General features: G+C 43.8%; 1 protein-coding gene and 1 long non-coding RNA gene across 11 annotated transcripts in view; both read right to left on the reverse strand.

Annotated features, from left to right (window-relative positions):
• Positions 1 to 17,875, reverse strand: part of TACC2 (transforming acidic coiled-coil containing protein 2) — a 125,947-nt gene that overhangs the window by 63,909 nt on the left and 44,163 nt on the right. For all 10 annotated transcript variants that reach the window (XM_085064679.1, XM_085064677.1, XM_085064674.1 and 7 more), the window contains 2 exons: positions 9,753 to 9,878; positions 4,130 to 4,261 (listed from right to left, as the gene is read on the reverse strand). In XM_085064679.1, the coding sequence (XP_084920805.1) occupies positions 4,130 to 4,261; positions 9,753 to 9,878 (258 nt within the window). The remainder of the gene's footprint in view (positions 1 to 4,129; positions 4,262 to 9,752; positions 9,879 to 17,875) is intronic.
• On the reverse strand, positions 13,429 to 16,284 carry LOC146435083 (uncharacterized). The gene is made up of 2 exons (XR_014853129.1): positions 15,280 to 16,284; positions 13,429 to 14,244 (listed from the first exon to the last, which is right to left on the reverse strand). It is a non-coding gene; the product is annotated as an uncharacterized LOC146435083 (long non-coding RNA).

Raw genomic sequence — 17,875 nt, forward strand, 5'->3', positions numbered from 1 at the left:
TCAAGCACCCATTAATGCTTTGCCTTTTAAAAATGAAGCTACTGGCAGCTATTTGTTGAATTGCTGCTGGTTTATGGAAGCTGTCTCTGCCAGCACAGACCCCACGGGTCTCTGAGCACCATCAGGCACACAGGACTGTGCCCCCAAATCATGCATTCACCCAGATAACCCCACCAATACCAGTCCCACACCCAGCTACAAGAAAATGCACTTAGTCTACGATGTTTTGGGCTTGAAACACGGCAGACATCCCAGAATTTGGTGTGATTACTCAATAATAGGCTGAAGAAATCTACACAAACCATTCTCCTGCCTGGGGCTGAGCAGCTCTAAACACACCACTCAGGAGACAATCTCCTTTAAAAACCTGGAATGGTGGAAATGGATGAAGAGCAGCACTGTGGCTCATTCCTGTCCATTTTTTACAGACTGGCTGGTTATGTGGAAGGTATCTATTTTTTATGCTGTGTTTCAGAAGGTGGTAAATGCTTTTCACAAAGCCTCAACAAAAATGCTTGGGTTTAGTTTACAAGATCTAAACAACTTCATTTCAATGCCTTCATTCTGTTGCTGTCCTAAAAAAAAGCATCATTTCACTTGTGCACCAGACAGCCCAGACACACACTACTACTATCCAGTTCACATGATACACACAAACCCCCCAAAACTACATGTTCCTTCCCCTCCAAAAATCCCCAAACTCAAATAACCTACAAACTCCCACATTTTGGAAAGAAAGGGGTATTTATATCCCCCACTTGTACTTCTCATTTCTTCCTTGCTCGGTGCACTTGTAAATTTAACTGTAGTATCACATTCCTTTCAAAAGGGTTAAATTCACTCAAGGAAAATATCCTCTGTTTTTGAATTCCATGTAATCCCTTCTTGGTTTTGATTACGTCTTTAAAAGCAACTCAGTCTAGGAATATCAGTGTTGGTCAAAAATGAAGGCAATACATTGATTTTTATTTCCTTAGTTTTACACAAGCTTCTCCGAAGGTGGGCAAAAGGATAAAACTTGTTTTCAACACATGATCAAGCAAATAAAACACAGAAGTCATAAAGCTTATCCTGTTTTTCTGCCTGACACCAATTATTCAGCTTTGCTTCCTCCCAGGCAAGCATTATGAAACATTTTGGAAACCAACAGCACAGAAAGTAGAGCTTTGTGTAAACACTGTTGTGACTTTCTGCTTTCAGAGAGATTTGTTGCTGTGCTTCCAACTGGTTCCAGGCTCATTTCAGGAAAATTATGTAAGACAGAAATGTGTATCTAATTTCAGAGATTCGGAGATCAACAGAAGATCCCTGTCCATCCAAAGTCTCTCAAAATGACCAGACTCCAGCCTGGTTTAGCTTGTGAAAGAAAACTGATTCAGTATCTGACAACAAGGAGGGTTCACCTCTCCATTCATATCAGCCACACAGAACAGCACAGGTGTCCTTTTCAAAGCAGGTAATGAGGTGAGGACATGCTCAAAACCAGCACCTGCTTTTTGTTCTCCAGAACAATCACATCCATCTCTCCTGCTTGCCGGACAAAGGGATGGATCAGCTCCTCAGAGACTTTCCAGCTCTGTCCGTAGGGCTCCCATCAAGAATCAGCTACTCTCCAACAATATTTCAGCACTTGTTTCAAATTATGAAGTGTCTGTGACACAGTTCATAATGTGACCATCATAATCACAGAGGACACTGAAACGCCTCAAGGATCCATTTTGCAGAAAATCATGCAGTGGCCCAGCAGTTGCACAAGTTCAGCACCTTGCCAGGCACTAGCCATAAATGTGACAAAGTGAAACATAACCCAATTTGCAAGCTATTATTTTCCACGGCTGATTTGACTCGATACACAGGAATCACATAAAAATGCAAGGTAGTCTCAGAAGTATTTACATAAGGGGCTGACTACAACAGCAAACAGCTATTTGGACAGTAATAGATTTGCTTTTCAAGAGGATGCAACAATTATCTTTTGTCCCACAGACAAAATTCTCACCTCTACGTGCATCTTAATTTCTAGTAAGATACAAACACACAAGTTCAGCTTTGGAGAAAGAGGCTGTGGGTGATAGGACCACAATTCTCAAGGAGTAATGAGGATGCTGGGAGTGTGCATTTGGGTTACTCACATCCTAGGCTGGATTTTGATTCTGCATTAACAAGTTCAACGAATACAACACACTGCCTAAAGAGCCTGGAAGCGTCCAAGGCCAGGTTGGACAGGGCTTGGAGCAGCCTGGGATAGTGGAAGGTGTCCCTGCCCATGGCAGGGGGTGGGACTGGATGGGCTTTAAGATCCCTTCCAATTCAAATCATTCCATGAGTCTATGATTCTACTTAATTACACCATTGTTTACCCCATGCAAGTGTTTGTTACACACATAGACATTTATATTACGAAACACACATCAATATCAAAACAAAACAGAAACTTCAGAGGCACAAGCCAATCTAAATACGTGAGCACAGCAGCTCTGCTTGCCTGCAGAGCTCTAAAATTGCTTCTCCTCTCCTTGAAGCTGAATTCTAGTGGAAAAAAAAAGAAAATCCCGTATTTTTTTAGTGGTTCCAGTTTGGATTTGCAAATTACACTGACTGTGACTACACTACAGCACACCCAGAATGTGAAACTCAGGGGTATCTGTGAAGTACAAACAATTTTGGATGATTCCCTGGAAAAAACCAACATCTCGGGATGAGTATTTTTCAACTCAAAATCTCACCTCCCCGTTTCTCTCCATTTTTAGAGGATAACCATGGTATCTACCTTTCAACTCAGAACATTTTCTCCAGATGACAGAAGCTGCATACTGGCACAGAACAGGCCTTCCAGCACTTCTGTTCCCTAGCAATAATACACAGGTTAAAATGTGGGTCCAGTGCAGCGTCATGGAGGGAAACTACAAAGCCTTGGCCTAACTGCTACAGCAGAACATACAATAAAGCTGGAGACCCTTTTTCTGATCAAAATCATCGGAAGTTTAGAAGAAATAATTAATCAACATGTTTCCTAGATACTACATCTCATACTTTTTTTAGCAGCATTTGCTAATAGCTAATTTGTGCAGTGTTCCACAGCACAACACATCTACTGTGTACATTTTAATTCCTGATTGAGAGTATCCTCCTGCTGAGAGCAGCATCTTTTGACATTTCTGAACAGAGCTTTAGTGGCATAACTGTATTTCCCATGGTGTCTCCTGTCTTGTATCCCACTTGTCACAACCTGCCAGTCTGTATTGGTGGGGTGGAGAATGCTGTTCCCCAGGGAGTGCCCATTTCATATTCTCAGCTGTGCTGTGACCTTTTCCATTAATAGATGTCACAGGAAGGGCAGGCCTTGATTGCTGAGCCACAAGAGCAGACTGGTTAATCACCCACAGACAGCGTCAGCTGAAGCTCTGGCAGGAATATCCAAGCACACGTCTTGTCTCGACTATATTTGAGGATTGGAACTAAATTATCTTTAAGGTCCCTTCCAATCCAAATCATTCTATGAGTCTATGACTCAGTTTGGGTGTTTTCAAAGCAAAAAATGTGCTAGGCCACCTACTGAAACACTATGGCAACAATCAGTGTAAGTCTGAGGGACTGAAAGATTTAACTTTGAAATCAAGGCAACATTTACTCAGCAAGAACAAAACCAAGCTGAACAACTTCTCCCTTCACTACTGACAGTGACAAAGTAAATTAGGTGTGGGGTGGGGAAGTTGATGGCAGCATCAGGAGGGGAATGAGCAGAACGTTCCTCTTAAATAGAACCTGATCTTGCACAGTTTCACATACACGAAAGAACCAAAACAAAAAAAAACAAACTCAAACTTCCTGAAAGAAAAATACTGGGAAAAAAGCCTGAAAGAAAATTAATTTACAAATAGTAGGAGAGACCAGCATAGTAATAAGCAGTGTAGCCCAAGCTCCCTCTTCTGGTATTTTGGAGTAAATATACTGGATTAGCCAGGTCTTGGTTAAGTCTAACATTTGGATTCAAAATCTAGCAGCAAAGTGTTCATCTGACTTAAACAAAACACCTGTCAAACTTAGCCTCTTTCACACTAGTAACATTTCTTAAGCAAAAGATGTAAAGACATGGAAAAGTCTTGTAACAATTGAAATCATACAATACCTCTTTTTTTCCCTAGCGAAACCTTCGGTTTCTTGAGCAGGCGGCTCTACACCATCAGCAGGGGCCACAGCCAAAGGTACATCCTCAGAAACGTGGTTATCAACTTCTTGGCAGCTATCAGGCTTGGAAGTGCTGCAAAACAATTATTAAAAATAAGCTGACAAATTTCAGAAATGCCCATGAAGCTGTAATGAAATCTCTTTACTGGATGAACTTTGGCTGGATCTACAAGGAGCTCTAAGGAGTACATCATCCCCTCCTGAATTCCATCCCCCTCCCCACCCCCAAAATTACTTCTTCCTACAAACATTATTTCACTTAACTTCTCAGCTGACCACATAATCAGTAATATTGCAAAGTCCTGACAGCTCTTACAGATGACAATATTAAGTGCCAGAGGAATTTAACTGTATATGAAATCACTGTAATAAATAAATCACCAATGACTGCTATGCTGTTCTCACACAGCCCTTTCTCCTCAGAGTGCAATATAAACATTCGATTAAGTGATTTGTGTTTTAGGAAAAAACCCTAAAATCTGGGACTAAAACATTCTCTTACTTTAAAAGCTCTCCCTAGGCTGTAAAGTTAAACACACAGTAATCCCAGAACTCATTACATGAATGCTAAGTCCCTCTGCTCAGCAAAGCCCCATGCTCAGGAGCAGGGCAGCAACCACACAACTCCCCCTGCTCTCAGCCACACTCACTAAACCACGGACAGAAAAGGAACTAAACAACCAATGACTTCATGTCTCAAAAGCAGGAGCAGTTTAAGGTCTTGTCACACCACACTGTCCCTTCCAGGGCACCTCTGACACACCAGAGGGACACAAATGTCCCGGGGCAGCAGCCACACAAGAGCCTCCCCTCCTGCCAGCTTCTGTTTCCAGAGAGACAGACACAAATGTTGATGCAAACACTGATGGAAACCGGACGTGGCTAAGAAGCTTCTTATAGGTTTCCCGAACTAAATATAAACAGCTATCTTAGCCATTCCTTTCAAAATTTTCTCTCTTCTTCTCCCAGTAATTACACTGGAACTGTAGGAGGCAGATTAAATTGTGTTACTGATTAAGAGTTACTAAGGTCCAGGGACAGGCTGTTCCTTTCTTTGGAGCATGGATACAAACAGACAACAAGCCTAAACCACATCCCTAACTTTAGTCATAACAGAGGAGCACAAGAACAGCCATTTCCCAAAGTGCATCTCCACTCAGTTACTAAGATCACCAAATCTTAGTTTACCTTGATTAGCTTATACCCATGAAGCCATGTGGGATAACTACCCAGCCATTTCTTCTAAGAAATTATCTCTGCTTTCCTCACTCCTTCCTTCCTTCCGTTTCTCCAAGCTGGCCTGACACTGACACAGACACCCGAAATTTCCAGGCCCATCAAGTCGTTACAAATAAATAAATAAATAGTGATTTAAAAGCAGGCTGTTTCCCTTTTCATGCAAAGGCCTTTGTCCTTGGCTAAAAATGTCTCTGTCCTAATATAGTAACAGCATCCCCTCTATACCAAGGCGCTGTGACTATATAGGGGCACACGGAGAGCAGCGAAAGTAAAGATTTTTAAAGCAAAAAAAAAAAAGTGAGCTGCTAAAAATAAGTGAATGCTGAACATCTGTTTGGAGGGGAAACAAAGAATTGCAAAACCCAAACAATTCACAAGAGGGCTCAGCCAAATGAGAGCACCAAAGGCACATAAAATTATGGCCCTGGTGTTATGGACACAGAAAGGTGTCTGAGTTCTCTGCTTTCAGTAGCACCTGTTTCACCCACGCTCTTCACACAGGCCCAAAGAATCATCTACAGCCCTTCAGCTTCCCCCTTCAAGTCTTCCCACATCAAATGAAACAATTTTCAGAGATACTCTGACTAGTTAAAGTCATTCCTAATGCTAAGTTAAAGTTGCTGTCAACACACAAGGATTTCTAGAAAGACTGGACTAATTGAGTCAGGGGAACACACAACAACAGCAACTCTGTCCAAAATTCAGACCCTGTCCACTGTAAATTCTCCAGCCTAACACTGCACCACCTGCGGTCCATGTGTCAATTCATGGTACTTTTATCACCTCAGACATGAAGTGGCTACATTAAAACACCTCCACAGCTTTTATTAAAGCAAGATTTTCCATTAAACTTATTTCTCAACTAGTAATATTTTAATGGTTGCAGCAAGAATACTTCCAAAAGGCCCAAGTCTTCTCAGTGCACAATAAACTATACATTGACCAGTACTTTCCCTGTGGAGTCGAGCTGATTAGAAAACAAACATTTTCAAGCACCATCTCTGTCAAAGTGAACCTCAGAAATCACTTTCTGTGTGCATAGACAAACACAGGCACTCTTGCCTGCTTGTGCTGCCAACACTAAAAAATACAGCCTTAAACACAACTCATGCAGCAAGTGCTTTCTAAGCTGTCATTTTTTCCTGGCCATTTGCAGGTTTGGGGTTTTTTTTCCCCACAAGCCAGGAAGGAAATTGCAGGGAACAGAGAGACATTGCTCAGAAGTGTTTCACACCTCTAACTGGAGCCCAGCTAAGCTGTGGTCTTGTGCAGCCAGGGCACTTATTTGCCTTTCCTGCCTTTCCAACCCAAACATTCCTCGTACAACACAGAAGTCCTGTTGCAGAGCTCTGCACCTGCAGAGTAAAGAGAAAGCTGTGTGTAGCCAAAACTTCTTTTAATCCAACATGTACTGGTAAGTCAGAGTGAACTTGGCCTTTCACTGCTAAACAAAAATGCTTGGCAGAACCACCAGTGAACTTTTTACCTAATTTTTTTCAGGGCACTTCTCTGTAGATAGAATAAATAAAACCTCACTGAGCAGATGATAGCCTGTTGTCCCTGATCAATATGTTATCAGCAGGAGAGAGGCAGACAGTCACCCTCAAGAAGCAAAACAAAGATAGAGCTTCCTGACTGGACAGATGGAGGGACAACCTGATCTCTTACTCTGCCCTGCCATCTGGAAGCCATTTAGCACAAACTGACCCCCACCTCATATGCACCATTATTTTTCCCTGTCAAAGTGCACACCATCTGCATGATGTGACACCCCTGGTGGGGGAAATACATGGAAACAAAAGTAAATTTAGTAAATTGCTAAATATAGTGGAGGAAAACAACTTTATGATTGCACCTTACTGCAGACAGACTGGAATAGTACCATGCCATTCAGGAGCTCTTGTAACATTTCCATTTTGCAGAGGTACCCAGTAGTCATCATGTAGAGATAGACATCAGATGTGTGCACTGGAGAACTGTATCCAGTCACACTGAAATGCAGTGGTGCACTGCTTCTACAGAAAATGTTAAAAAAGCAGGGGTTTTCATAAAATTATCTTATTTATATGGGCAATTATTTGCTCCATGACACAGGCCAGTTGTTGATGAGGGATGAGGCAATGACATAAAGAAAAAACAACACTGAGGCTCTTCACTTGGTTAAGAAAAGCCCAGTCCTGCTCCTACTGATCCTGACTGAGCATAATCCCACATGTTTCAAGAGCACTACTTTCATTTGCTACCACCATTATGTTGTTACCAGCTCAGGACTAAACCACAGAGCTGCTCCTGCAGGAAAAGCTGCACCAGGACTGAACACACAGGAGCTAAAGCAGGGGTGCAGCTGCACGGATTTAATCCTTCTTCTGCCAACAAGCTGACCCTGGGAATGGGCACAGTGGCAGCCTCTGGGTTTTTCATTGCTGGGACAGCAGGAAACACCTCTGCAAGGCTCACAGAGAAGCTGGCAAGTGACAACAATTGGATGGAAAGACAGGTGAGGGAGAACAGGTAGGCTTTTATATCCAAAGCTGCACATGTATTCAAAACAAAGGAGAAAGGAAAACAAACAAAACTGAGAAGATTTAACTTGTGCGGCATTTAAAAAAATAAACAAGAGTTAAAACCAACAAACACAAGAACTACTCGCAGCCAACTTCACTCCAGGTGACCAAAGCGTATTTCTTTGTCAGTTTCCTCTGTTTCAGGAGCTGGAAAACTACCTACATTCAACGTGAGACATCCCTGACTGGCAACTTTGAACCCTTGCCAAAGTCCTTGCAGCTCCCTCAAGGTCAGGATTTGGAAACAACAGCCAGATCCTGTGGTTGCTGCACAGTCTCTGTGTCCTCAGCCCTACTGGGCTCAGCCAGCCTGGATGGGGCAACCACAGCTCAGCACCAGCACAGCACAGCTGGGATGGAGCAAGGAACCTTGAGACAACCTTCAGACACTAACAATGAAACATTCTAAAGGCACAAGTTATGAAGCAGATCAAAAGAAAAGGTGTAATATAATTAACTCGAAATTCCAGATTCAGATGAGAATGCAAACAGAGGGAATCCATGAGGTTTACAAGAAACAGTGAATTAAAACACGCTAAGACTGCCCGCCGTAAATGTTTAATCACAGACAGCTTGTGTGCCTTTTTCCCTGCAAACAGCAAATTATCACCCCAAGGGCACACAATCTTCTGTTCCAGACTGCAGACCAAAGACGATATACAAATCTTTCTGGCACTTTTGGTGCTAGTCCTTTTTCATGCCTCCACATTCAGAAAGTAGTTCACAGCTCCACCTCAATTAATGCTGACTCTTTTCTAACTGGCCAACAATCCATTAGGAAGAAAAACCAGAATCCACAAAGAAACATCAGTAACCCAATTACATTTGTTAAAAACAAAAGAAACACAACTCTTTGAGTAAAAACTCACAAGAACTGGAAGAAATCCACATCATTAGCTTCCCACTGTAAGCTTCTCTAGATCATCTTACTCTGACTGTAGCAAAAAGTTTGTTTCTCACAGACTCCCTCAGCCAGCATTTGTGACTAACCAGCTTGGGGACTGGTGGCAGACCAGGATGGGCTAAACAGCCAAGTCACCCAGCTTTTAAGGTGGATTGAGCAAACCACACAAGGTCCCTTCTCCCTTTGATGGTGTGTTATTGTGACTTCAGCTAACAAATTTAATGCTAGCTTAAATATACTGTGTATGTTTACACTCCACTGAACTGCCGGTGATTGAAGGGTACACACACCCTACAAAGCTTCCTCTGTTGTTAAGACAAATTCATATGCCCGAAGATCCTGACAACCCTCTACCACCAGCACAAATAAAGCAACAGTTTCCCTTCTCAGTGCAAGCAAAGGCAGACAAAAAGGCCAGTCCCACAGAGATACCTGAATGCTTTATAATCAACATTACATCATTGAAGAACTTCTCAAAGAAAATGCTCCAAGGATTAGTTACCTGGTACTACCAAAAAAAAAAAAATATAAGCATTGCAAAGATATAGGGTATGTATGGCACCTTCACATGTCATGACCCTCCTACATGCTGAAGTGATACAATCTCAGGGAAAGGTGAACAGCATCTTCTTTTGAAGGTTTTGACAAGGGGGAATTTAAATTCTGGTTCAGATCTCTGCTGACAGACACAGGCCGACTCCGCAAACCCATCAGCAACTGGTCCCACCAGACATTTATCCATCCAAGGAGGGTGACAGCAGTTCCTCAGCCAGCACTGACCCCCTGCTCCTCCACCCTCCCTCACCAGGGAGCAGTGCAGCCATTCCCCTGCCCCAGGCCACGGCTCTGGTCAGTACCTTGCTGCAGTCAGCTCAGCAGCTCCCACGGCGCCAGCATTTCCAGAGGCTGCACACACAGCTAAGGGATGCTCACAGGGATCGAGCGGAGAAGCCAACTGATTATCATCACCTGGCCCAGGAGGGCTGTGGAGAGAAAAGACATGGAGAAAGGCAGGCTTAGATGTCTGAGTTATTGCAGAATTACTGTTGTTTGCCCATCTGAATCCCTGGACTTCAGCATGAATGAGCTAACTTGTGTGTTAGGGAACGCAGAGAAGTTGGCATTTTTAATCTGAGTTGCTTTTGTTCCCACAGGACTGAAGTCTCTGGATTTTTGTCTGAGTTACAACTGCGGGAGCAATCAGACAGTACAATCCAACAGCAAACAAACCCCATTGTGCTTCTGATTATGAAAAGCAAATGAGAAATGGAGATGCTGCTTGAACAAGAGAAATTACAAGACTTCCTTGCTTAGAAACCACATAAACCACAAGGAGGTGAATGTTGGTTTTCCCCTGAGCTGGGGGGTGCACAGAGCCAAAGGTGTCCCAGGGGCTGTCGAGAGCACACAGGGGGACATCCAGCCTTGTCCCATTCCTGGGAAAAGCAGAGTGCCACTGAGTACCAGCACCTCATGACTAAAGAAAACAATTTGGAAACACACTGCTGAATCAGTAAGGAAAGGAGCCTTGTTGAAAAAGGGGATTTGTTTATTTTTAAGAGACACCAAATAATGGAAACCCCTGAAAACAATGTTTTTATTGCCTACTTCAACCTGACTTTGCCATGTGACCACGCAAAGACCAGCACCCTGGAAACATCAGTTTTTCATAAAATTCACCAAAATCCTCAAGTTTTTGTAACCCATAATGTGTGACCTTGAGCTGCTGATGCAATTTCACACTGCCCTGAATCCCCTTCTGTCCATCTTGTTTCCTGTACCATCAAGAGAATTCCACCCTGTACACAGAGGGATGGCACCATACACAGATGGATTTGAGGTGCATGAACTTGAAACTGTCACTCAGCACTTGGGATTTCAGTTTATAAATAAAAAGCTCTAAATCTGAGAGAACCCAGCTTTAACACTAAACGATTACTTCCTTACCTAACTTCAAATCCAGAGATCCAGGATGATTCCCTACCGTAGTTTAATTTTGAACCAAAAAACATAACAAACAGTTAAACTTTACTGTAACAATGTCGGTGTTATTCTGGTGATGACTGAAGGCTGCCATATGAATGTACTCACATTTCCCACATTTTATCTAAAGGATTCTGTAACATGCTCACGTGGGAAAAACAATTACAACTCTGAGCAATTAACTGCCCACAGGTTCTCTGGTTTAACCACACCTGAGGGCTCTGCTTGTTGAAGGGAACTTTGAGCCAAGGTGTTTACAGGTTCTAAAGTCCTCTGGCTTGAAGGGTTTCATTCATTGCTGAGCCACAGATATAGCACAACCCGGGGTGTCCCCTCTGCTTTACGTTAAAATGAGTGTTTATAAAATAGATTTCGACATCATCACTTTACAATTTCTTTTTTACATGCATAATGAGTAAAATGAGGAGGTGGACAGGTTTTGTTAAGAGCACAGGTTTTTAGACAGAGCACTAAGGATATTCCCAGTGAATATATAAACACAGCACAAGCCCAAACTGCAACTGAAGCTGCTGTGCCCCAATCTGGTGAGAAGCAAAGTCTCTGCCCCTCATCACTCAGGTTTCCTGCACAACCAACTCCTGGACAGGGATTTTCATAGTTTATGGACAAAGTAACCTGAAACTCAGGCTTGGGGAGGTGATGGCGAAGCTGCTCCTTGCCAAGCCACCCTGCTCTGTGCCGCACAAACAATGAAGCCATCCACAAGCTGCTCAAACTTGTTCCACAAGTGACATTCCTGGGCATCACAGGCGCCTTTGGCTCTGGCAGGCGCCTGCCACCATGTCCCTGCTGTCACCCTCGACAGCCAGCAGCCTTTAAGGCCAATCTGTTTCAAGAACTGAGCTCCATAAAAAGGCCACGAGCTTTTTCCGTTCTGTTGCCTGAGTTCTGGGTCAAGCCTGGAAGAGGATCTACATAAAACTGCTTCCAAATTCAACTTATGACAAGCATGACTGAAATAGTTTGCAAAGGAAAATACCTCACAGTTTAACAAGCAGTTGCTTACCAACAGCTGCAGCGAGCACACTAAATTCAGCCCAAAGAGCATGGGGTTCAGCCTGTTATTAGTGTGTCACCAGAGAAAGACACTGCCCATCAAGTGTCCTTAGGCTCTTGAGTTTCACAATTTCACTTTTCAGGCCTCTACTTAGCCTTGGAAAGAGATTTTCCAAGTCACTGTTAGAAGGCAGGTATGCAAATAAAATGTTTCAGGCAAAGCTTGACCCACAGTAGTCATTAAATATCAATGAATGAATGGGAAGTAACTCCCTAAACCTGTGTAATTTCTTCTGTTTAAACCCAGCAGGTCTGACCTCTGTCTATGGAAGCAAGTTTCAAACCAAGGCAGAAAATTAAGATGCATGCAGGGCACAACTTGGCACTCGTGGATACAGAGGCAGCAAGCACTGGGTGCTCTGTTCAGTCTGTTGGTTGCTCTCCTCCTGACATCCATGAGATGCAGACCTTAAACCCCTAATTTCATAGGAAAGTCATAAAATGCTTTGAAACTGGTGCTAGAGACAGAAGGCAGCTACGGGTCTTGGCATTTACTCCCTGTCCATGTTTTTCCAATCAGGAGAGCTGGATGTGGCTCCCTTTGAACAGTCAACAATAGCTCCAAGTTTACTCCAAGGGAAACCAACAAGCATTTCAAACTCTGCTATCTCCCAGTCCCAAACATTTGGTTGCTTTTAATGAGATAACGGTAAGATTTATAGATCCTGCTCTTACTCCAGAAATCTCTGGAAAATGGCACCAACAACCACAAGGCAGGACTGAGCTCTCAGGGCTCTCATCACCCGCTGTTTTGTTTTCTTCAAGAAACAAGATGTTCTAACTGAGTATAGCAAGGCTGACAGACAAAATCCTCCAGATTTCATACGTGGCTTTCATACTTCAGCCAAAGAGTCAATTTTTTCAGCCTCAGTTTACCCACACATTTGAAAAAATATTAATCAAGTACAGAAAAATATTGAGAGAATTTGCTGTTGCTAAGTTCTTACACTGGAATTCTTCGGAAAGGAAAGAAATAAAGCAGCACCTACCTCAGTTTCAAATTCATTCATTCAAACACACTGTGCCTCATAAAATTTGATCCATTTTATTAATTCCTTCATAATGTTAGTTTTACCTTCTCACACCTTGTTCTATTTCATACCTTAGCCATATTGACTGAAATAAACTTGATGTCTAGAAAATCCAATAATAACCTGTTATAGTAACTTTATGCACCTTTGGTATTTCTGTTCTTTAAAACTATTTTCATTATTATTGGGACTCCTGTCAACATGATTCAGCAAAGAAGGAGGTAAGAAGCTGTTTCTTATATTAGAAATCAACATTATAGGAATTGCTAACTAAAACTAAACTTGTTTAGGGAACAGTTTAGAACTGCTGCATAAGATACAAGCAAAGGATTAAAAATAAACAAACCCCTCTTTTTACCCCCTCCTGTACTACTACTTATGAACTAATTTAAAGCCCATTGAAGTATCAACAGCATTTCAGGAAAAACATGAGATACTAAGATTAAAATGGAAAGTGTGGCTTTATTTCCCAATGAACTAAGGGAACATCCATCCCCACAGGACAAGTCCATCCACCAGCAATACCTTAAAAGCTCAGACACAGCAATGACTGGGCATCACTTTTGCTGCTCACTATTCTTAGATATAGCCAAGGTTTTAGTTTTACCAGCTAAACACACAATCCCAGCCAAAAGTTCCAATTTTTGTGAAATACACTGCCTTCTGTAAACCCAACAAAGGACCTACTTATGCATTTAAATACGTGATTTTGGAAAAAACCTCGTAAATTTCTTCCACATTCTGAAGAAGAAACTATGCCTAAAGTGCCTGACATCAGTACTTTGTGTTTAGGCTCAGCCTGGGCCAGGCTGAGTCCTGCTGAGCTGGGGCTGTGCAAACACAGTAATGAAGGTATCCAAGAGATGAACTGGCATGTGGTAATAAAAAGCAAATAAAATGCCTGCCACACAGGGGAAACACGAGTTTGATGCCCAATGTATGGCAACACAGCTGCACTTATGGAAAAAAGGCACTGTCACCACGACACCAGAAGTGGCTCCTGGGGGGATTATTGCTGAGATTTCCAAGGCGTTCCTCTGAGCAGGACTCGAGGAATCGGCAGAGCAGATCTGCTGGGAGAGCCAGCCCAGCCCAGCCAGGCCGGGCAGCACCTGAGTCACACCTGTCCCCAAGGGAGGGACCTGTCACCGCCCTGGCTGGCCACAGTCCATGCGGGAACACGAGGCTGCCCAGCTGGGACACAAGGCTGTGCTTCCAGCAACAAGCAAGTCCCTTCTCTTCCTGCACAATTCCACATCTCCAACACAAGAAAGGCAAACCAACTCAGCAGCTGCATTCTGGAGACATGAAAGCGTTTTTACAAGCCGTCCTGAAGGCAATCCCCCACCTACGGAAAGCACCCCAGCTGTGCAGCAGCTGGCAATCCCTGCAGGTAATTCCCGATGTTCTGCTATCGCTGACAGCCATCCATATACAGGACCATGCACAGGCATTCTCAGGAATTGTGCTTTTCTGGCAGTGGCTGTGGAAACCCTGACAAGATAGAGGAGTTATCTTGGCAGGGGATGGGGTTTAGTCACACATTACCTGCACTTCCTCTCTCTCCCGGCCCTTTTTCCTTAGAAATACCTTATTTCTGTAACACGTGTAACCAGACTGATCATTGATTCCATCAGCCATAACAATAAAATAGATTTTTTTTTTCTTTTTTGCCGGAGTGTTCTACATTACTGTGGTCGCATTAAAACTTAGGGTGAGTTACTACACTAAACAAACACAATTATTTCAGATTAAAACACTTCAGGGGACTGAAACGTGTTACAGCACTACTTCCTTCGCAAGCTAAAAGAAGGACAGCAGAAAGCCACATAGAAGTGACAGAAGGATAAATCACGCCTGCACAGGATGAATAAGCATATTTGCTGTAAAAACTGTCAACCATTAAAAAAAAACCCATCACGTCACCAGGGAGCAGCTTTAGAGCCTCGGGAGGTCTCTCCGGTCACGTCCTGATGTCACCGGAGAAGGATTCCGAAGTTCCCAAATCCCCAAAGTTCCCAGTCAGTAAACCTGAAGTTTCTCAGAGCAAACAGCACACACAGAGTCTCCTCCTCAGCAGAGCAGAAAGCCCAAACCCAGCCAGCAAGCAGGGCAGGAGCCACAAAACCATCCGGTCACTTTTTTTGGGGAGGGGGTAAGGAGGGTTAATCCACACCCAGGGATAGAGGCAGCGCCGTGGGAGCGGGAAAAACAGCTTCCAAAAGTTGTTCAAAACAGAAAAAATAATAAGAGGAGGGAAAAAAAACTTTCCCACTCACAAGTGTGTACTCACCAGCGCCAGGAAACAAGCAGCAGCGCTACTGCTCGCAGTCATCCTCGGCGGCACAGCCCAAGCCGGCACAGCCCTCACGGCCGCGGCTGCCCCGAGCCCTGAGCCCCGAGCTCGCACTGTCGGGCGGGCACCGCTGAGCCCCTGCTGCCCTGAGCCCTCCCGACCGAGCTCCGCAGCTACAAAGGGCCGAGGAACAGGAGCCCGGAGCTGCTGCTGCTCGCAGGCTCCTCCCATGAGGCTCCCCGAGGAAAGGCCGAGCGGCCGCGGCTGCCGCGCCCCGGCGCTCCCTCCCCCGCCGGCCCGGGGCATTGGGGCTGTGGGACTGCGGCAACAAAGGGGCGAAATCAGCCCCGCCAGCCCCACTGACCGCCTCACACGCGGGTTGTCTTCTTCTTTCTTGTTCCCCCCTCGCTCTGCCCAGTTTTACGGTGGAATTTCGGAGTTTCCATGCGCTGGAGGAGGGGGGATGTGGAGAGATTAGGTTACGGTGTGTGTAACGCTCGGAGCTCACACGGATAGCTCCCGACGCTGCAAAAGCCACTTAAGAAGAGCCTGCTTTAATTGATGGTGTTGGGCGACTTTTTCTGAAAGTTTCAGGCGGCAGGAATGGTGTTCGGCCCAACTTTAAATGGAAGTTTTTTGAAGTGTTTTCAGGATGCGGATGTAAGGTTTTTAACAGCTTTCGCTGAAGCATTGGGTGTTTATAGGCAAACAAATAGGATTTTTTTAAAAATCTAGAACAAACCATTATATTCCTAGCCTAATTCTTGGGTTAAGAAAGTCACTCCTAAAGTCACTTAGGTTTTCTCATAGGTCTCTTTACCCGCCTTCTTATAGGTTAATCTTCTCTTTTTTTATCTGCTTTCTCATTGATTTCTTTACCTGCTTTCTTTCTTACAGGCCCCTTTACCTGCCTTCTTATAAGTTCCTTTACCTGCTTTCATATGAGTTTCTTTCTTTCTGTAGGTTTCTTTACCTTGTTTCTCATAGATTCTTCTACCTGCTTTCTTACAGGTTTCTTTGCCTCTAAAAAAATGGAGCAGTTTTAATTAGTTGCATGCCCTTATTAATTTCTTAGGTTTCCTATGGGTTTATTACAACACAAAAGAATGGCTTTACAGGTAATTAAGTCTGCATGGGGATACACCAAATTGCATATACGAGCTGCCAGCACCCAAGGAATTAATTGAGAGTCTCTCCCTAGGGAGATCATTATCATGTTTATAACATGAGACAATAACTAGAAGCTTTATGATATCTATCCCACAGCAAGAGAGTTGGTAGATTGGGCATTTGGTAAGCAATTGAGATATTTCGGATAAAACACTGTGGCTACAGAGACTCAGTTTAGCAGAGTTAGTTCCCCAGCTGATTCCATGTCTCCAAACTCTTCAGCTGTGGTGACAGCCACACCTTGGGTGACAAAACTAACTCTTCTCCTTCTTCAGAACTCAGTAATGATGCCTGGTGGACCTCTCAAAGCATCAATTCAGAGCTGAGCCACATGGGGGAAAAGACATAATCCAATTTTTAATTTTTTAACTCTCAAACTGTTTCTACTTCTAGCCCTTGTCTGATCTTCTGTAAGCAAAAAGAGGTAACAGATTTTTGTTCAGGTAAATTTTGTGCTACAAGAGAACTTTCCCACCTAGTCTGAAAGCAGAAGACAGCAATTTCCCCTCCATGTGCTCATTGCTGCTTTTAACAACTCAGATACCTATAGAGAAAATAGAAGACTATGCCAAATTATCCCCAGACACCAAATCAGACACTGTAATGGGTTAAAATGCTGAAAAACATGTAGACTGCCAACATCATCTGGGCTGCAAGGTATGGATTTACATGGGGCAAACACCATGCACGGTATGGGAAGAGTTCACTTGGTTGCAGCACTGGGAGCAAGTAGCGCCCAGTCTGACAGCAAGAATAAAGATGAGTCTGAGTTAAAACCTTCTGAGGTGAGCATCTCTCTCATATCCTGCTTCCCCAGCAGTAAGAAACCAGCCACGGAAAAATTTACTGTGATTTTTGATGCAGGTACAAGGATGCAGTCTCTCTCTCATTTTGAGGGGAATTAACCTCTTTTGCCATCTGGAAGCCATTTCATAAATGGCTTCTGCAGGTATAACTGCCCTGAGGGGGAGGGGAAACCCTGGAAATAGGAAGATTCATTAAAATAAATTTTTATTTTCTTTGCGAGCAGCACTTCAGTCTGGCGCAAAGCCGTGGCCACAGACTATCCATGTTCCTGCTAACAGAACCAAACTGAGCATTTTTGGAGTAAAAGGTCATTTTTCTCAAACAACGTGCCTCTGCCTGTTTATTCCTCAGCCTTTTGCTGCGCCAAAACCCTTTGCCTTGCTGTGAAGCAATCTCAAGCCACCTTTGTCACAGAAACATTTCCAGTTGTCTCCCAGTGCCCTCTGCTACTGACCCTTGGGAACCTGAGAGGCTGAAACTGCAGCAACAGAGCGCTCAGGTGTGCCTGAGCTGCCTTAATAGAAGGCTTGGGGGAGGAAGGGGGGAAACGGCTGAAAAGCAAGAGGAAAACAAGAGATAAGCAAGCTCCCAGCAGACAATGACAGGGCAGGGGTGG

Source organism: Lichenostomus cassidix, chromosome 6 (genome assembly GCF_008360975.1).
Source record: "Lichenostomus cassidix isolate B80296 chromosome 6, HeHo_3.0, whole genome shotgun sequence".
NCBI classification, from domain to species: Eukaryota; Metazoa; Chordata; class Aves; order Passeriformes; family Meliphagidae; genus Lichenostomus; species Lichenostomus cassidix.